The sequence below is a fragment of the Lycorma delicatula genome, chromosome 7, assembly GCF_047948215.1.
Source record: "Lycorma delicatula isolate Av1 chromosome 7, ASM4794821v1, whole genome shotgun sequence".
In the NCBI taxonomy this organism is placed as follows: Eukaryota; Metazoa; Arthropoda; class Insecta; order Hemiptera; family Fulgoridae; genus Lycorma; species Lycorma delicatula.
In genome coordinates, this window is record NC_134461.1 from 77,120,692 (window position 1) to 77,142,043 (window position 21,352).

Here is a 21,352-nt window from a genome sequence, read left to right on the forward strand (position 1 = left end):
TGACTGATGATGTTTTATTTTAAATCATGATATTATCCTTACTGGTCAACCTGTTCAATGATTTAAAATTTTATAAAATTATATTAGTAATTTTGTATGTATTCAAATGTAAATTACATGTATTATCTGCACTGAATGGTTTTTTCCTCATTTATAAATCATAGTATACCAAAATCTGCTGAGTGCAATGTAATCTAAGCGAAGGATGCCATATTCTACATTTTTTAAATTAAAGTTTATCAACAAACCAGACACTCTACTCCAAAAAGAAGTGCATTTGTAAGGCTGGTAGTCACCTCATTTTACAGCCAACAAACTGGAGATAGTGAAGTGGTTAGCATCATGGCCAATCACATTCAATTTCTACTGTCTTTAATTATGGCCATTGAAGTATCCATTGCAGCTAGTTCAGCATCATAAACTTAGTCATTAGGTTATAAAATTTTAACTGGTCTTTTTAAGTCTCACAACAACAGCCCTTAGATTAGAAAGCTAGTTATCTACCACTGATGTATGTTGATTCTCTTTCCATACATTTTTAAAATTAAAACAGTAGAAGGTTTAGTCCATATAGTTTCAATCCATTGATCAGTTAAAGTCAAATATGACATTTAAAGTTATTAAACATAAAATGACTTATTTTCAAAGTAATGGAACATTTTCTTCCAAAGGACCTTTGTAGCTAATTAGCAGTACCTCCTCAATTGAGCTATTGTTAGCACTGCACTGATGTCAATGAATGCAGTGCTACAAGTAATTCCAATATTATAAAACTGATTTGTTTTTAAAGACCTCTTAGAGCTAATTAGCAACATCTTTTTCAATGTACACACCTTTAAAGAAACCCCACGATTGACACACTTATTTATAACAAATTAAATCATCCCACACAGCAGAAACAAGTAGCTTTCTTTCACATATTAAATCGTCTAATTTATAACCTAACATAATCTATTATATCATCTAATATTATTTATTGGTACACCTTTGATAGTTAATAACACTACTGAAAAACATCTGGTTAATACCATAATTCTGGCTGCTCACCTAATCTTACAGACAACATTGTACATAAAATGCATAGCAAAATTAAAAGCACATTAGCGACTCCTTAAATTCTGTTATTAATAGATACCTAGTATTTGATTACAATTGGTTCTATTCATACACAATACCTAATAGTTTTATTCAAAATTTTTAAAATGGTATTTGCATTTGAGGGCTGTCATTCATTTGCAGATAAGTAAAGTAGAAAACATTTTAAAGTAAAATTTAAATGCTTTTAGACAAATTTTATTCCAAGTATTATTTACTCAGGCAAACCCATTTTATATAATTTATAATTTCTTTCAAACACTTTCTACTGATAATTTAGATAAACAAAATGCAATTTTTTCAGTTTGTAATATTTTTTTAAATCAAATTTTATGTACTATGCATCATACAAACATGTTTCCATGCATCATGAGTGTAAACTACTTATTAATGAAAAGTTTCTAAAGTTACACAGAATATTACCAATAATTTGAATTATTCTGCAATTTGTATTTTTTAATGCAACTTGTTTTGGTGGTAATTTAAAATTCAGTTACAAAGCAAATCTTTGTAATTTAAAAATTTATAAAGGTTGAGGAGAGAAAGTTAATCCTCTGTAATAAGATGATCAGCAAACAAAATCTTAGGAAAAATTATTACATCCTATAGTCAAAACCTAACCTAAATTAATTATTCTTTCATTCTGTTATAGTATCATCAGTATATAAATTAAATACTTATGGTTTAGAGTAATCCTGTCTGATACTACATTTAAATATTCTTAAGCAATTTCTCTAGAATTCATTTTCACATGTACCATTATTATAAAATTTGTTCTAGTGAATGTCTAGGAATTCCTTTTTTTGTTATTTTTTTCTCATACCTTATTTTTCACTACTCTGTCAATTGTCCTCACATCTATTAAGTGAAAGTGCACGTATAAATTTTCTAGTGCATTCTAGAAGAACTGAAATTGGGTTAAACCAATAGCACTGCTTCTAATATTAATTTTGTTTCCTATCCAAGAATGCATTCCTTAGTTTTCCACTACCAGAACGTTTGATTTTGTATGATAGCAGACCACAAGAATATGGTCCACAGCACAGGTGATTACATGACAATATTATGAAAGATGCACATTCATTTTGGTGTTTACATTGATAAGAAGCAAAACTTATCTTTTTCATGTCAAATGTTAACTTTTTTCGTGAATTAGATTTTTGCAAATTTTGTCTATAAATTTTTTTGCACATTTTCAAATGATGTGATTTTTATAATTTAGGTTATATTTTTTATTGATTTTAAGTTAAATAAATTTTATATGAAATAAAAATTTTTTATTTCTTCCAAAAACAGCAGTACCAGAACAATGTTCCAGCACCGTGCACCCCTGGTGAAAACATGTACTTTTTAACATTGTACAGATTAACAGTATTTTTTTATCCTTGTTAAAATTAATCACTCATTTTTTTGTAGGTTTGTAGGTTGTAATTAACCTATTCATTTTTTAATAAATAGGTTCTTATTTGTAACAATTCTAAATCACTCAGTTACTATAGCAAAGTAGATTAAACTACAACACAAGGTTGAAGGAAACATGGCTAATGTGTGGTTCACACATGGCTGATGTGGTTCAGCTGTTATCCCAGCTCTATTTTTATCAGTGCACACTCCGTTATCTACTTAGTATAATAATTTGATCTATATTGATCAAAATTAAAATTATTAAGCTCAATGCTATTACAGAACTTGCTATCAAAGAACTTAGAAGAACATTAAAAAAAAAGTGCTGTATACAAATAAATAAAATATGAAAATATTTACAAGTTCTATTCTATCTACAAGTACAAATTCTATCATTCTCCAGGCTGATTATTAATTGTTTTTTAGTACGTGATACAGGAATATTAATTTTGTATAACAATTTCACCCAACTAGCATCAGTCAGATATGATTCTTAGAAAAAAAAGGAACTTTGTCATCTACACCATACCAGTAGCTCTATTGTCCCTTCCAAGGACAAACCTAATAAACTTACATAACAGAGGATAAACTTTACATACCAGATGATAGTAGCATTGATTACTTTTTCTTACAAATGTAGATTATGAAAGTGACCATATTATAAATTAATTTTTTTATGTTGTATATTAAATGTTATAACAATAAACATTTGTAAGTGACAACATGAATTCCTCACAATCAAAAATGGCAGTTATTCTCGTGAATAACCAGCATGCCATGCTATGCTTTTTAAGAAAAGTAAGTAGTGAAGTGATTTCCCACTGCCTTTTTCAATTAAGCTGAGTGTAGTGTTGCATATTAATAAACCAAGCCTAACAAACAAACATGATATTCAGCTCTATAACTAACAACTTATTCTGTTTATCATAGATTGTAAGATGAAAATTACAACCCATAGAGAAAGTAACTCTGATTGGTTACTCGTATAGCTAAGGTGCTTTATGTATGTAAAGTTATAAGAAATACTGGAATAGATAATGTAAACAGCAAATTATTTTGAAAACATATTTTACACATTGCTTCAATTCATTAGGGAAAATATTTTTTAGAGTATTACATTAAATTACAATTCCATTAATTCAAAGTCACTAATGCACAGGTAGTTTACTGAAGGGTGTACTGTAGAATTACTTTAACATATAATATATATATACATTATGCTAAAGTAACATACTTTAACATATAAACAGCCTTGAGAAAATATATCAATTCTAATGACAGGTTTTTTTTAAATAAATATTTTTACAGTTGTATGTTTCACTTTTTTCTAATTTGTTTTTATTAATACAATTCATATGGTATAGTATAACAACCAAATTAATGCGATGGAATTTTTGAGTTTCGTCAGTTGAAACTATGGATTTGCACTAAACTTTATTTCCTTTAGAAATGAAAGTAAACTGAAAATATGAATTTATAGTACCTAGTTCTTCATTTTTCAGTGTAACAAAATATGGTATATGCTTTTATAAAATAATTCACTTTTTACATAAAAAAAATATGGTAATATCTAAGGATGGGAAGATGAGTCAAGAAATTAGATGAATTGTATAGTTGGCAGGAGGACTCTTATCAAAGTTTAGTGTAAGATAAGGTAATACCAATTAAGTGTAAACAAAAATATGTAGGAGTTACTATGTCCCTATCCTAACATTTTTTAATCTTAAATGACTACAAAAAGAGAGGATAGTAAAGTACAGAAAACTGAGATGAAGATTTTCAGAAAGTTGACAAGAAATAGTTTTTACTGTAGACCTAGGATGTAATGTGCTATAGAGGAGAGCTGAGCGAAGTAGATATAAATAGTTTGGTTACCGACAGAATATGTCAAGAGAAACTGCTGCAAACAAATGTTTAATTTAAACATAATCGGAAGAAGGCTTAATAAGACCAAGAGAAAGATAGTTTGAGTGCTCATGAGGAAGACCTAAAAAAGAATAGAGAGACAGAGAAGCATTTCAAGGAGTTATGGACAGACAGAGCAAAGTGGAGCTGCATGATCTGCAGCCCAATCCATAACAATTAATTGGGAAAAGGATAATGGCGATGTATGAAATATGCTTCAAAAAGATTTTTTTCAAAACTATTATACAACTCTTTAATTATGTTGCAGGCGGCCCTGTTGTTTTTAACATTTATTTTGAAGTAATTCTATTTAGTTAATCCATTTAATATATGAATGTGTAATTTACTTGATTTATGTTAAGTTTGTTTACAATTTTTATAAAAAGTCAATTTTTTTGTAAATTTTTTATTGTTCAAGTCCTGATTTCATGGCTTCTATGAATTATGTGTCAATTTTTCATGTAACATTTAATTTTTCTTTTATTATTACAGTTAATATGATTTTTATTATAACTTGATATAAAACATAATTCACTATTTTAATTTTTTATTACTCTTCGACCGATTTAAAAATTTGCAATCTATGTTTTTATCATGTTATTATGAATACTTTTCAAAAATTTGTGTGAATTATGCTCATTTCATTTTTTTTTTTTAAATGATGTTAAATAAAAATAAGCTACTCTATACTGATGTGTTAAAATTACAAAGAAACAAAAATCCATCTTGTTCCATATGCCATTATTAAACTATTAAAAAATAGTATAACAACAGTCAGATCTAAACTGTTGTTTTTAAATGAATCTGAAGCAGATCCTACTAAAATATAGTGAGAACATTCAGAGGCAATCTGCCTTACCAAAATTTTTAAATATTGGATCTTTTTTATTTTACATTTGTTTACAATCAATATTCATTAAGATTTTCCTATATGTAGATGTACTTTATGAAGCTTATTAAGAAAAACAACTATGTGAGTGCATGTAAATGATAATTTTTAAAACAAATATTAGCATAGTATACAACTCATTTAATGATAAGACAATATATTTCTTATTGATCCCTTGCAGTTCCTCTTTTTGACCCTTTAATCTTATGAACTTTGTACCAATTACTGGAAATGAGAAGTTTAGATATATTATAAACACTATATCATGTTTATGTCATAACTAAATATAGACTAAGTGTACATTATTTTTTTATGAATAAAATAGATAAATGTTTGTTCATTATTTTTTTGAAAGAAAACATAATATCTTTCATTATAGCAATTATATTAGAATAATTTCGGTTATAATTTTTAATAATAAAGATTTAATTTTTATATATTTTATCAGTTTTATTCTGCAATAGGCAAATTTTGTGTTTTATTTGATTTTTTTTATTCATAATAATATATTTTTAAACGATGGAAATACTATGATAATATTGCTGGTTTAATCAATTACTTTTTAAAATTAATTCAAAATAAGCCATTAACTAGGAACCTAAAACAGCACAGGTTTTTTTACTGCACAATGTAATTTATATCTACCTGTAATCTTAAAAGTTTAGCTTTCTTATCTTATTTAATGTCTGTTTTTTTTTTTTTAGTAACAATAAAGATTGTTATTATTTTGAAGGTGAGTTGTTTTGTAATTTTTCATAACATTCTAGTTTTACGTGCAATGTGATCAGAAAGTCACTGCGTAATTGACTTTATAAATTGAAAGATGTTTACATATTTAAAATTAATAAAACTTTAATCTCTTTGTATTGATGAACAGTCATGAAACAATTTAATTATTTTGTGATACTTTTAAAGTGTATTGTATTAATTTATGGAGGATAAATTTGTTCAAGCTTATTTTATCGGTTTTGATTTCAACATTGTTTTTTTTTGCAGATCCTTACAGAAAGTAATATAGTAAGCTCAAATCCAGTGTTTGAAGGGGCTAATATATCTTAGAAATGATGTAATCTATAAAGATTGTGCAAGAATGCCTCTTGGATCAGTTGCAATAGTATGGCACTATTTGAACTAAATGTGACTGATCTCTGCTTTTGTAAATTGATCTATGAAACTGATTATAGAAAATCAATTTCCATTAACAGTGTTTTCCATAAAGATAGCACCTGTCCACAATATAATTTCTGTAAGGTCCACCTCAACTTTTACTTTGATCGAGTAGACATCTTGCATGCAAACCACAAGAAGATATCTATATATCACATTCTGAAAATTCATGGATTTATCAAAATTCTTATTGTAAATAATGTGACATCTTCAACATTTTATTAAGAATTACATAATCAGTGCAACGACTTTCTGAATGCACAACTGTAATGAAATTCATTCTGTTTTAGATCATTTCTAAACATTAACAAATTTTATCATTAAATTACATAGATGGTGCTACAGTTTTGAAACCACATTTATAGAATGTAAAGAAGTATTTTATTAAAAATAAATAACAAATATTGCTTATTTTTTAATGTAAGGAGTGATAGAATCTCAGCCTTTCATCCAGGGATACCAGGTACAAATCCAGATCAGGCATACATTTTTCATATGCTACAAAATTCAATTTCCGTATTCCCACACACAGGCTTCAAAGCTTCTGTTGTGATTTAATTCAAGCAATAAAAACCAATTATATAGTGTTTACAATATTTTATAGTTATATTCTAAAGAATATTATGTAAGTTTGAAAGTTGAAATGTTTTAAATAAAACTAAAAATTTCTGATTTGAGCTTCTTAATAACCTCACAACGTTTACATTTTTGTCAGTCACTCATTTTATGCAAAATTATTAATATACAAACCATTTTATAAATTATTTTTATGAGAAACCAAACCAAACTTAAACATTTAAACTAAGCCAAAATATTTTCAGTTGCTCTAGCAGTCATCTTAATATTAGTGCTACTGTAAAGCAGTGAAATAATTGATTGGATATTTTTCTTAATCACAAAGATCTAAGGATTAGTTTAGGATGGTGTAAAAAAAATGTAAAACTAAACTATCTGTTCACTTACTAAATCAGTGTAATGTTTTTTTTTATATTTAATGCTTCAAATAAATTAAGATATTCTCCTTTATATGAACCTGAACGGCATTTAAGTTTTTGTAAATGTGGGTGTGTGGTCACTATCTATAAGATAACATATTCAATGATAATGTGGGATGTGCTTTTGTGTTCATTTGGGGTTATAAGATCTGGGTGAATTTATCGTATGCTCTTAAACTGTATTTCAGACTGAGGAATTTTTATGTTCAAAATATTGTGAAGAGGTAACATATTGTGTAGAGGTTTTACATTTTAATTGTTCGCAGATAATGCTTATTCATAGGCCTATACGAATGTACTCTTTACAAAAGCATAGTATAAATTACAGTATAGTTAATTATATTTATTGTGGTAAAAGTCAATTATACTTATTTCATTAATTTAAAATATATAGCTCCTTAATTTTGAAAACTACAGGTGTTGTGAAATTGTAAAAAATAATTGGCTGTTCAGCTTCAATAAATACTGATAACACACCTTGAAAAACACCTGAATAGCTTATTTTTTCATGTTAATGTGAACAATCATTTCAATGTCGTAGAAAATTTGAAATATAAATTGCCTTTTGGGCACTGAAAACAGCTCATAAAATTTGCTTATCAGGATTAAAATTATTACAGTTTGGCTATAGCTTTGAAAATGTTGAACAATTAATAGTTATAGTTTTCTGACTAGGATAGTCAGAGCAGTTTATACTTTGCTAAGGTATTGTGTATAGTGTGCAAATTCCATTTGTTTTAATTTTGGCCTTGAAAGCTGCATTACATATATATATATGTGTGTGTATGTGAGTGTGCACACACACACACACAACTATTAATTTACACTATCTTTTTTTGTATTCTTAAATGTCTGGAATGATTTTTTTTCAATATTTTTCTCCCTACATTCAGACATTAGATTTGCATAAAAAAAATTATGTTAATGTTTTGAGTGCTCCTGAATCCATTTTACAAACATAACTGCATTGAGTGTGCATGCATCTATATTTTGTATGTACAAACTTTTTGTCCATAACATCTTAAAGGCACACAATGGCACCTTATCGTCTGTGTTGGTAATGCCAATAATGAAGGAGATACACAATAGCAATGAAAAGATTTTCTGGAAGCACAATTCCGTAATTATAAAGTGAACTTTTCTTAAATTTGTAAAAAAGTATTAAAAGTAATTTTTTAAACAAAATATTGGTATTGCAATCAAAAATGTTTTCAATTTATATATATATATATATATATATATATATATATACATATATTAATAAACCGTTTAACAAATTTCATCCTAACAGTAGAATATAATTATTTATTAAAAAAAATGTTTCTATGTTTATTATTTTCATACAGATATCTGCTTCTTCAGAACATTTCATATGAGATTAAATTAAAAAGATAATTTTAAATATTAAAATTATAGAGGTATATTTTCCATTTCAGTTACCGATATAAAAAAAACATCATAAAATGTTCTTATGAGCAGAGAACTTTACAAAAGTATTAGATATAAAAGAAAAACAAAGCAGTAAGTGAAAAGATTAAATTTAAAAAAAGTATATAATATTTTATCAATATTTGGTGTTATTCTTCAACGTTACGTTAATGCTTCATCTTATTCATTTACTAAGAGAATGGTCAGATCAGATATTGGATCAAAATGTTAAACTAAACTATGAAAAGAATTAGAATTTCAATTCTTCATAAAAATGGTGTGGATCATTAAATATTTTACGTATTTATACACAATACCAATGAAATAAAGTAAACTGATATTTATAAGAAAAAAATTAAGGAAAAGATTTATTTATTTTAAAGTAATCTTCCTCACTATTCCTGGGAAAAAGGTCATGTACTGGTCATCCATCTGATTTTTTAATCATTTTTTTGCTACACTATTTCATTTATGTGCCTGATATAAAATCTTCTGTTTGATGCTGGTGTAATAATTGATGAAAGTAATAGTAGATTTGAACTGAAAATCAAATCCAAGGCTAATTAATGACAGGAGTCATGCTGACCGCTAAAAAAATTTTAAATTTTGTGACTGTAATTTGTAATTTTGTTTTATATTAGAATAACTTCAGAGATTATTTTTTCAAAATTCATTTACTGAAATAGTAATATTCAAAACAGAAATTTCTAGGTATGAATGATTCATAAAAATAGGGCATAATATACAAAATGAAGCTTATTATAATTATTTATTTATTACGTAATAAAATTCACATGAAAACTTCAACACAGATATAATTTAACTTTTATTTTATAAACAGACCTTTAAAAAAAATGACAAAAATGTAATTTCCCTTTTTTAAATTAATGCTGTATAATCTAGCAGAAAAATATATTTATTTATTTAGACAAAACCAATTCAAAAAGTTCTAGTGTGTATAGTTAATATCAAATTAATTTCTATGTAACAATAATTAATGTATTAAATATAATTAATTATATCAGCATATAATGTTGTATTATATAATATATAACAAACTTACAATTCATTAACATTAATTTTATTAACGTAATTATTAATTATAAACATTTTGAATTACTAATATATTTAAAATAACAAATTAATACTATAACTAACATATTAAAGCTTTTCTTTATCAATCAAACTTAAAAGTAATATTTGTATCCACAATAAACAATATCCTATGACAAAACAGACACACATGTTTTCATAAAAAGTTAACACCCAAACACACACAATACATACACACATACATACATTCATTCATATTAATTTTTAGAACACAAGTGTTTGGAAAAAATTGAGCAATACAATAATATACTTAAAAATTATTAAAATAAGTTATACTCTCTATAAAACAGGATAATATATAAATATAATTTACTAAATACAATTTTTAGAAATAAAATTTACAATGGTGACTAATTTATGGATGTACAACATATATACAAATTTGTTAATCATGTGTGTTCTACATAACTTCTAAACAAATTCATTTAAATATGTAAATATATGTACATAAGTAACTATAATCATATATAAATTGTCAGTTTACCATTTTTATTTATAAATGTTGGGTAGTTGAATTTAAAGAACAAGAAAATCTTATGGGTTTAGTTTATTAAACAAGCAAAAATTTGTTTAAATCAAAGTTATAAATATATATTCCACTTAAATTAGAACTATCAGTCAATTTGCTAATCAAGATGTACATATCATTTTATAAACAGCTTATTCAGTAATTAAAATAACCATTATTATTATTAAATTCGTAAGTACACTAAAAATAAAGTTAGTAGTAAATTAAAAAAAAAAGTATAATATTAAAAATGTCTACATGACATTTCATTATTTGATGTTAAATAATAAAAATTGAACTATAATTTTTTAAGAAAATTACATATAAATATTGTTTTTTTTTAATAAGAAAATAATAGAATAAACAGAACCACAGTATGAAACAGTACATAAATCACAATAGTTTAATGTTATAGCATATAACAAAAAAAACTTTTCCATTTCAGTAAAAATATCACTAAATATTAGAAAAATATATAATTTGGCACGAATAATGCTAAAAAGAATTTATGTTCTAATACTTGTGATAAAATATTAATTGACTCTTATAAATTATTTAATTAACTACAAGTTATCTACCTTTATTAACTATGTAGGCTACATGTGATTTTTTAGTATTTTTAAATACATAGGCTTATAAGGCAGATATATTAAATGAATTTAAAGCACTGTAATATAAAAATTAAGGCACTTCCTGCAGTTTTAATAAAAAAAACTTTTTAAGAATATTATTTTATTTAAATATTTTGTTAATTACTCTTTCATCAACTGTGTGAAAATTCAACACTAATAACAGTTTACATTAAATTGCAACTTTAATACATGAAAAAAGTCAATTTTTACATATGTGCAATTAGTTAATTCAATTTTTCTGTACTTTTTATTAGTAGGTCTACGTCAATTGTTCTCCTGTTGAAATCAATATATTTTTAAACTTTAATAGTTTAAAGTTTCAGTAATTTTTTTTAATAAGCTAATGATTTTACAATTTAAAAAATAATATGACAATGAGTTTTATTAGAAAAAAATCAAACAGTAACTGTTGTTATTTATGTAAATGAAATGTTTAAAAATGATGTTATATAGCATAAATAACAATAAAAATAATTGTAAAAAAATTAATTCTTCATCCAGAATCAAATTAAATTTTGAACTCTAAATGGTGGTATATATGTTAACAGAATTATGGCAACTATAAAAAATTTTAAGAGTAAAAATAATGAAATTATTACAATATAATTACAAGAAAAATTAATTTTACTAGATTCAAGCAAATTTAAAAACTGATTTTTGTTTTTAATAAATGGCATTTACTATTTTTACAGTTTACTAATTTGTGTTAGACCCAATGTACAAAGTAACCAAAGCGTTGGTTAAGTTTTATAATTAGTGAAATGTTCAAAAATTAATAAGAGCATAAAAGATTTTCATTCTATTAAAGATATTTGTTTAAAATATAAAACATTTTAACTATGTTTAGTTATCTGTGCTTCAAGGGGAAGTGCTGAAATTCTGTCATTGAACAAATATGGCCTCACTACACTTGAAGGGTTTAAATTATCAGGTAGTAAAATCAAATTCTTTACAAGTCTCATTTTAGTAAACCAGATATGAATTTAAAGTTACAAAAACATGCCCAACAATTAAAAATGATACTTCAAACAGCATTCTTTTATTTGTATAGATTAATGCAGTACAAATGCTGCATTCAGGTATGGTATGTCTTTGAAAAGAACACCTGAAACAAAAGTGTGCGAGGCCTACAACATTCTTTCCAATTAGTCATAAATATCATGGCCATTACTGTGTACAACAACTAAACGTAGTCTCAAGTGTAACCTTCCACAAAATAATAACTGAACAGCAATCTAACCTAACTAAACTCTAAAGCTCATATTGTTAGACAATATTGAAGTAAAATGTAAATTTAATCATTAGAATTGTTAACTGTTTGATAGCAAAAATTAAAGATGCAATTAAAAAATAGTAGATTATACAAAATCAATATTCAATTACGGAAAATTAGAAGAACAGTACTGTATAAAAATATTACTTTGAATTAATTTTACCACCTGAATTTTTAAATTTGATTAAAATGAATTTTGGTTGCTAGTTTTATTTATTTACTATTAGTAACAGTACGCCTCTAAAATGGAAGACAGAAAAAATTAATAAAATCTAGAAACATTTCTATTTTGTTATTCATTATCACTTAAAATACTAAAAATACACATTAAAAAATTCATGTGGTCATCAAATTACAAACTATAAAAATATAACTATTTCAAAAAACATGTACAACAATTTTTGTAAGAAATAACATCTTAATTAGGCACCCAAAATCACATAGACATTTTAAAGTTTCCGTTTTATTACTTTCCATTTATTTAATATTCTATTCAAAGAATGTTTTATGATAAGATACGTTTTACTAAGTAAATGACAAGTGTACATAACCATTTGTGCAAATTGCACATTAACATTCCACAATAGTAAAACAGACAAAAATTTTCATAAAATTATCAAAATAAAGAGCATTCAAAATTGTAAGTTATATGATACAAAACATTCAAAAAGTAATAACAAAGCAAGTAATTTATAATGAAGTTTATATCTCAATTAGGTTAGTATTGATTTTTCTCTATGTATAACAAAATACTGCATAACATTGCTTTTGTAAATCTGTTAAACAAATTTACAATTTAGCATTCTGAAAATTCTATTTAACACATATAACTAATAATTTTATATACCGCCTTTTTGAATACAATAATATTACATAATAAAACTTTTCATCTGTACAAACTATATACCTTTATTTCATTGGTTGAAGGTGGATGTAACAAGGTCTGATGCCTGAAACACTTTAAATCTTGCTCATGTTGGGGACGTTCCACTGCCGGTAGGTAAACAGGATGCGGGTAGGGCCATGGGGGCGGCGGCGAATCATACGTTGGCACAAAACACCACTGAGGACGATAATATAAATCCATAGAACAACACGTTGCCGTCGTCATTACTTCATGCACAACTGTACTTTGAAGAGGTGGTGGTGGTGGCGGTGTTTGAAGTGAAGGCGGCGGCGTGTAGTTGCAAGGCGGAGGCGGCGTGTAATTACAAACTGGAAGTGGCGGTGTATAATTTATAGTTGGAGGCGGCGGAGAGTTATCATTAAGTTTCCTTTTTTTACAGGATAAGTCAAGACATTCTCCTCTCAACAAGGGTTCTTGCTGTAACCATTTTTGAATCTGACGACGGTTAATTCCAAATTTCCGGGCTGTTGCTCTTTGATTTCCAGTACACGTTTGGTCATTATAAAAGGCGTCTAGAACTCCCAGTTTGAATTCCGTAGAGAAGAACCGTCTTTTACTTAAAGCAGCACAGGTGAAATCTAACGCTTGATCAGTCTGCCCGTACGTTGACGTCGAACTGCTGTTGTCATCATCAAAATCTTCCTCCGAGGATGAATTTCCATCTACATTAATTTCTACGTCGGATTCTTCACGAGGAGAACTGCTAGGCTCTGGAATTGGGGCCGGATCGGCCTGTACTAGGCAACCCGTGCGACAAGGCTCTTCGACGTCGCGCTGTCTGGGAGAGCTAAGGTTCAAGGCCGTCGACTCGCTAGCTGCTGTATCCTCCACGGTTGAACGTAAATGCGATTCCATTTGTAACCACTTTTGAATTTGTCTTCTGTGGATACCATATTTTCTGGCTGTTGCCCTCTGATTACCCTTACAGTCGGAATCGTGTCTGTACGAATCAAGAACTTGAAGTTTAAACTGAGGTGAGAATATTCGTCGAGATCCCATCACTTTTCCTTCCGATTTAATCGGTTTTTTACCGTCCACGGTAATTCTTTTTACTGAAGAGGGCGGCGAGGTGTCTTCCCCCCATTCTTGGTTCACACCGTGAGCCATACCACCATCAGATATGTTGCACAATTTAACACACAACACCACTGACTACACTATGTGAGATGCCGTTCTGGGTAGCTCTGTCCTACACTTCCCCTACTCACTCCCCACTACTGGCTGCTAGCGGGAAACATCACGCCACCGTAACAGACGAAATGGCGTCAAGCTGTCTCGTTAAAACCTACTGCCTACCCACAGTACAAGTTGTGCAGCTAACCGCGAACATTTCATACGTTTATCGTTATAAATCCTGTTCTACACTATCTCATTAAAATCAAAACAAGTGTTCGTGCACTTTTTGACCGCTGGGATTTCTTAGAAAGAAAACTCGTAGGTGGCAGTAGCAGCAAACGAGTTTTAGACGCGACGCTGTCACATTTCTACACGTTCACTTACAAAATGTATTTATATTTAACGGTATAACGATCTGACTGGAAATTTTTATCACTTAACACTAATATATAACTTTAGGTAGCAGTTCGTGATTTAATCGACATCCAATCGCGTTATAATCAGAGTTAAAATTCGTCTTTTCTGGCCTTGAAAATATGGCAACATCGTCGTCCGACATGTGCCAATGCAAGCCAGACAGGGTGACGCCAAGCCTGCCTCTTTCCCCACCACCATACCGTTGCCTCTGCCTTTTTCATGTTCACGCTTCTCTCCCCTCGCTCAACGTATCTTTCTCTTTATCATTCTAATTCTGTTTCTCTCTCTCATCTATCTTTCTCATATCCTCACATAGCCCCTCTTTATCTTCCACTCATTCTTTCTTTGTCAACCCCCACCATCTTTCTTTCTATCTCCTGTTTCAGTTGTTCCAGATGCCATGCTGTGTGTATGTTCTTAATGAAAGAACATCATACGTTGTCCACGGAGGTTTTTGACTCCCACGGAATTCCTTCATACTTTTAGTAATGCTCGCACGCACAATGTTCTAACAGTTATTAAATTCGCTGATTACTAGTTATTTAATAAAAAATCTAGTTCTCTCTATAAAATTTATTTTATTAACTCAATTCGTGGCATTTGCTTTCTCCTTTCTCGGCTCATTAAATTATTACGAAATATTTTTGCTATATTTGCCTACGCGCGTAATCGCACGCAAACAATGTCTAATACGATTCAGATTAATTCCATGTACTTGGGTAAACAGAAATGATCAAACGATAAAGTCATGAAATGCAAGTAAAATAATATGCTGCGCATAATTACTACGTACACACAAATACAAGTTTTATTATTTTGAAAAACTTATTTATTTCATTGTCTGTATGTGATGATTTGTAAAAACCTGATTTTTCCTCACTTTTGCACATGGATAAGTAAAATAATCGATCAAAAATATTAAATATCAATTTTATAATATTCTGATATATTTTTCTCTTCATCATTACATTATAGGACGTTTAATAAATTCTTTAGCGTTATTCACTGAAATATACGATGGGTTCCATCCGATTTCACGTCATGATTAAAAAGAAATCACTTTATAGGGAAAGAAAATTAATTAACTAAAGTTAATAAATGCGTTAAGAATCTTATCACGCATCGCTTCAATCAGTTAAAAAATTAAATTAGAATAACTCTTGTTTTATAAAATATCAGCAAACAACCTGTTTGTTTATACGAAAATTATAAAGGATTTTAAGAAACCTTCCCCATTTTTTCATACAGGTTCTTTGTTTGAATATGAATAATAAATTGGTATCCAAATTGTTAAGTATTTACTATTAACAATATGAAATGAGCGTATTTTCGCAGACAAAACTGCACTGTATCGGTTGATTAATGTTCTTATGATGTATAAAAAACTATTAGTTTTTGAGAGCTATCATACATAATACAATAACTGCTACCTCGAACTTAATACGGAACATTTTATTGCATTAAAAGTGTAAAATTTTATTGTATACAATGAAAAATGGTATTTAGAATTTTCTAATATAAATAAATTTTGACTGATACGAAATGATTAAAATCGATCTGATAAGACTAAAGAAATATAAGTCTTAAAATATGATTTTCATAGTTTTCAAATATTTTACGTAAATAATTTGTTCGTTCACAAACTGTGGTTTCCGTAATGTTCAGTAAAACGTTCACAAACTAGTTCGGATGAGAACCTGAAAGTGATTTAGGGATGATAAAATCGTATAAATTATTTTAAAAAATAAAATAAAAAATTTCAGGTACAGTTGTTGAATTACTACAGTATATATATATATTTTAATTTAAGTAAAAAAATCTGATATGGACACCACATTCCTTGTACGCCTATTAAATTACATACACATTTTTTGCTGCACTTCATTTAAACTTATTTCATTTGAAAGTTAGATACGATCCTCCAATCCTTTAATAAAATGGACAGTTACGCAATTGCATTGAGGTGGACACTACATTGCATTACACTTTTTTGTAGTGTCTGTATCAGCATTTTATATTAGTTTATATATTAATTTTGTTTCACGCTGCTCAAGTAGTTATGTGATGTAAGTGAGAACGTGTCGGATCCGTAACCAAACACATCGGTTCGAATCCGACTTCATGTACATATGTTTTTTTAACTTTTTTTTAAAATTTAAATATATTGATTTATTAATAATTATTAACCTCTGTAAAAAAATTTGAATTAAAATGAAAAGTACATAAAATTTTATTTCACTAATTACTTCTGATTTTTTTACTTCCTTTTACGAAGTAAAGAAAATATTATGATCGCGAAAAATATCGGATTTCAACGGAAATATCCATTTTGACCATCCCTTAATCCATTTTGACTAGTTTCGACGCGATGTCTGTACGTATGTGCGTATGTATCTAGCATAACTCAAAAACTATTAGCCGTAGGATGTTAAAATTTTTGACTTTGGACTGCTCTAACATAGTTGTACACCTCCCCTTTTGATTGCAATCGACTGGACCAAAAGTATCCAAAAAGCACAAAATCCAAAAAAATTGGATTTTGGACTTTTTATTAACTACAGTAATAAGCCCTCATTGAGAGTTTTTCAACGTTGTATCATAATAATTGGTATTTATTTTCATTGGTTCCAAAGTTATTGCCAAAAAAGAATTTTAATTAATAAAATATTTGGATCTTACAAGGGGAAGAAGGCACATCGGTTCGATCCGACTTCATATATATATATATATTTTTTTAACTTTTTTTTTTTTTAATATGAGTATAATCATTTATTAATAATTATTAAGGACCGCCTTTCGAGAGACAATTTTATGGACACCAATCACAGATAATAATAGAAGACGCCTGAACTCTCAACAAAATATTCCTGTAACATTTGTACTGTATTCGATGCCACCCAAATTCTGTAGCATTATAGCTTTGCATACACCCTTACATAGAACACGCATGGTTCTGAAATTAAGCCCCCCAATCAGGGTGAACTATTCTTCGAACACCGAAGAAAGCAGAACAAACCGTTTTGGCAGCATATTAAAAGTGCTTCTTGAATCGAAAATTCTCATCAAGAATAACATCTAGTTACTTTTCAGCGGGACATATTGACAGAAACTAAATAATAAATGTACAATTAATTATTTGTTTATTAGTTGCATATGCGATTTCGTTTGCAATTTCATCGTTTCAGAGTGATGCTTTTTTAAATGTAGTCGGAAGACAAATTTTATTTCAACCCCTAAAACGATTGTCGTGCGATTGTAAAGAAATCTAAATTTCATGGGAATTATTTTTGAGAACTGGATAGCCTGCCAAATAAAAAAAATATTTAAAAAAATCATATGCCCATTCATAAAAAAGGTTTTGTATAATGAACAAGCGCTTTAATTTTTATCCTTATGAAAGTTTTTTTAAAGTATAAAATAGCGAAAAAATGGTTTAAACCCATTATTTTCTTAGAAAAGTGCACAGGTTGAGATTTTAATCTGTTGGGCGATTAAAAAAAATTGTAAATTGTGTGTGGTTATAATTAATTTTATTCTTAAAAATCTTTTTCCATTGAATACAAAATAAAAAAAAGCTGACAAAAATTGTAATACTTTCCTGGTATTGGTTATTTATTTTTATATGGATGGAAACATAATGATACATGAAAAAAATTTACGTAAGACTTCTTTTTTGGGATGAGGGTAATTTATAATAAAATTGTACCGTAAAATTATCATTATAATATGTTTAAATAAATCAAAAAAAGTTTTAAAAACCGGTAATTGTTTAACCTTTTTCTGCTCACCACCTCCAAAATCACCTTTCAAAATTTTTTTCTACGTTTACTAAGTTAAATAGAAGAAATTAAAAAGAAATTCATTGAAAAATCTGCAACCAATAAAATTTTATCTAAGATTTCTTTTTTTGGGGTGGGGAATAATTATGATGAAATTTTAATGTAATATTATTATAAGTTTAAATTAAAAAAATTAATTCAAAAAACTGATATTTTTAAACTTTGATTGGCTCCCACAATATTTCCCTCAAAGTATTTATTTTTGGAGGTCATTTATACTATTAATATACCTAGGAAGACATAAAAAAAATTGTTAAAAGATATGCAATAAATCAATTTTTTTCGATTTTTGGGAAAGGAGGAATTTTGGGGGGAATATTAGAAAAAAAAAGAAAATTGGTAAGATGAGCATGTACTGAGCTTAATATAAAGTGGGGTTATGTTTGCAAAATTTTGACAAATTTGACCCCAAAAACTTTCTACCCCACCCTTGGAGATATTGAACCCAAATTTTATCAAAAAATTGCCCCATATATATATGAATCTGTATACAAAATTTCATTAAAATCGGTTTATCCAGACGAAAGTTATTAAGTATCAAACATACGTACTTACGAACTTAAGCCTTCCGCGATTTTTTTATTTTACGGTCCCTGGTTCATAAAACTTCGAAAAATGAAAAAAAAAACCAAACCCCATTTTTTAACTGATTTTCATACTTTCCTTCTTGTAGCATAGCTCTAGGGCTGTGATGCCAAGAAAGTAAAAAGGGAATAAACATTTTTCATCAAGAAAGGGATGACAATCCAGAAGAATATTTATAAAGATCTTTTAGATAAAAGTTGTTAAAAATTTTATGAACTTTATTCCACCATATTTTTTTATACAGGACTCAAATATGGTCTTTTACGTAGACCATATAATTTTTTGTTAAAAAAAGGATTGGAAAACTTACTACGTAATCATCAGAGAACTTTTACAGGAAAATAGAAAACAAATAACCTAAATCTGTTGTATTTGGTAAAGCGTAACCCGTAATTACATATTTAAATTACAAGGAAAATATTGTATTAAATGTGAAAACTTCCTTCTTTTACTTTCTTGACATCATAGCCCTAGAGCTATACTGCAAAAAGGAAAGTATGGTAATCAATCAAAAAATGGGGAATGGTTTTGACTTGGTGTTGGCGTATTTGACGCTTAGTAACTTTTGACTGGATAAACCGATTTTGTTGAAATTTTGTGCAGAGACTCGTGTATATGGGGCAATTTGTTGATAAAAGTTTGGTGTCACTATCTCCAAGGGGTGGAGTAGATAATTTCTTTTGGGGTAAATTTTCTTAATATTTTGCAAATATAACCCTACTTTATGTTAAGCTCAGTATATACGTACACATGCTTATCTTATCATTAAAACAAATTTGACCCCTTTCCCAAAAATCGAAAAATGTTATCTTCTTATTTAATGCATATTTGTTTACAGATTTTATTTTATGTCTTTCTAGGCATATTAGTATTGTATAAGACCCCAAAAAACTACTTTGGGGGTTGGAAGAGCCAATCAAAGTAAACATTTTAGATTTTTGAGTGTCAAAATTTTTTTGGTTTATTAAAATGTTTAATATTATTAAAAGTTTAAATAATAGACTTTTATTAATAATATTATAATAAAATTTCATCATAAATCACCCTCCACCCAAAAAAGAAATCTTAGATAACTTTTTATTAGTGGATTTTTTTGTTATTTTCTTCCATTTTTTTATTCTTCTTCTCCCCGGACCGGATCCTGCAGTTAAGTATTACACAGCCCAGGGGAGTGTCCTTTACTCTAACCGGCCTCCACGTCTCGGCCCGCCGGTCGGATCTTACTTTGCGCCCGCCTCAAACCTCCAGAGTAGGATCCACCAGACCCGGCTGTGCGATTCCTGGGTCCCCAATCCGAGAGCCGGGTCTTTATGCCAATGCCTCTAACGGGGACACCCCGAGTGGGGAATCCCCGCCGGGACTCGGTATTCTCGTTCGGGGGTGCGAGAGTCCCCGTGCCTCATCGTTACCGCCCACTTGTGAAAGCATGTGCGAACGGCATCTCCGCAGAGGGCTGTCCCTTATCCTCGAGCCCCCAGATCCTTCTTCTGAAGAACCCTCGCCATGAACCCTGCAATGTTATCAAAATTCTTGGGGCTTTCTTCCATTTACCATAGTAAATGTAAAAAATCAAAAATATTTCTTGGAAGATGATTTTGGAGGTGGTGGAGCAGAAAAAAATTAAAAATTAAAAAATTAATAATAGATTAAAAATCTTTTTAATCTATTAAACATATAATGATAACTTTGCAATAAAACTTCATCATAAATATCCCCACCTCAAAATAATAAAATTTAGGTAATCTTTTTCACGTATAATTATTTTTCCACCATATAAGAATAAAAATAACCAAAGTCAGGAAAGTATTAAATATTTCTTATCGGCCTTTTAGTTTTAAATCGGCCTAAAAATAGATTTATCGGTAAAACATAGTGTTTAATTTTATAAAATATACGGGTGTTTCATTTTAATCCTTCCAGATGATTTTCTCTGAACTACGCACAATACAAAAAAGTTACCAAAACAAAAGTTACTCGGACTGGAGGAGGAGATCTCATGGTGACCTTATATTTGACCTTGACTGTTATTTCAATGTTAACCCGATTTTTTTCGAATGGAATGATCTATCTTTGACCACA

The 21,352-nt window shown here is 28.5% G+C and overlaps 1 protein-coding gene across 1 annotated transcript; it reads right to left on the bottom strand.

Moving 5' to 3' along the window:
- Positions 1-10,976: 10,976 nt before the first annotated feature.
- Positions 10,977-14,892, bottom strand: brk (transcriptional repressor brinker). The gene has a single exon (XM_075371418.1). The coding sequence runs from the start codon at positions 14,421-14,423 to the stop codon at positions 13,296-13,298; it is 1,128 nt and encodes a 375-aa protein (XP_075227533.1). The 5' UTR covers positions 14,424-14,892; the 3' UTR covers positions 10,977-13,295.
- Positions 14,893-21,352: the final 6,460 nt, after the last annotated feature.

Bases quoted from the DNA above. Each gene is read 5' to 3' on its own strand.
- brk (XM_075371418.1), bottom strand. From the start codon at position 14,423: ATGGCTCACGGTGTGAACCAAGAATGGGGGGAAGACACCTCGCCGCCC.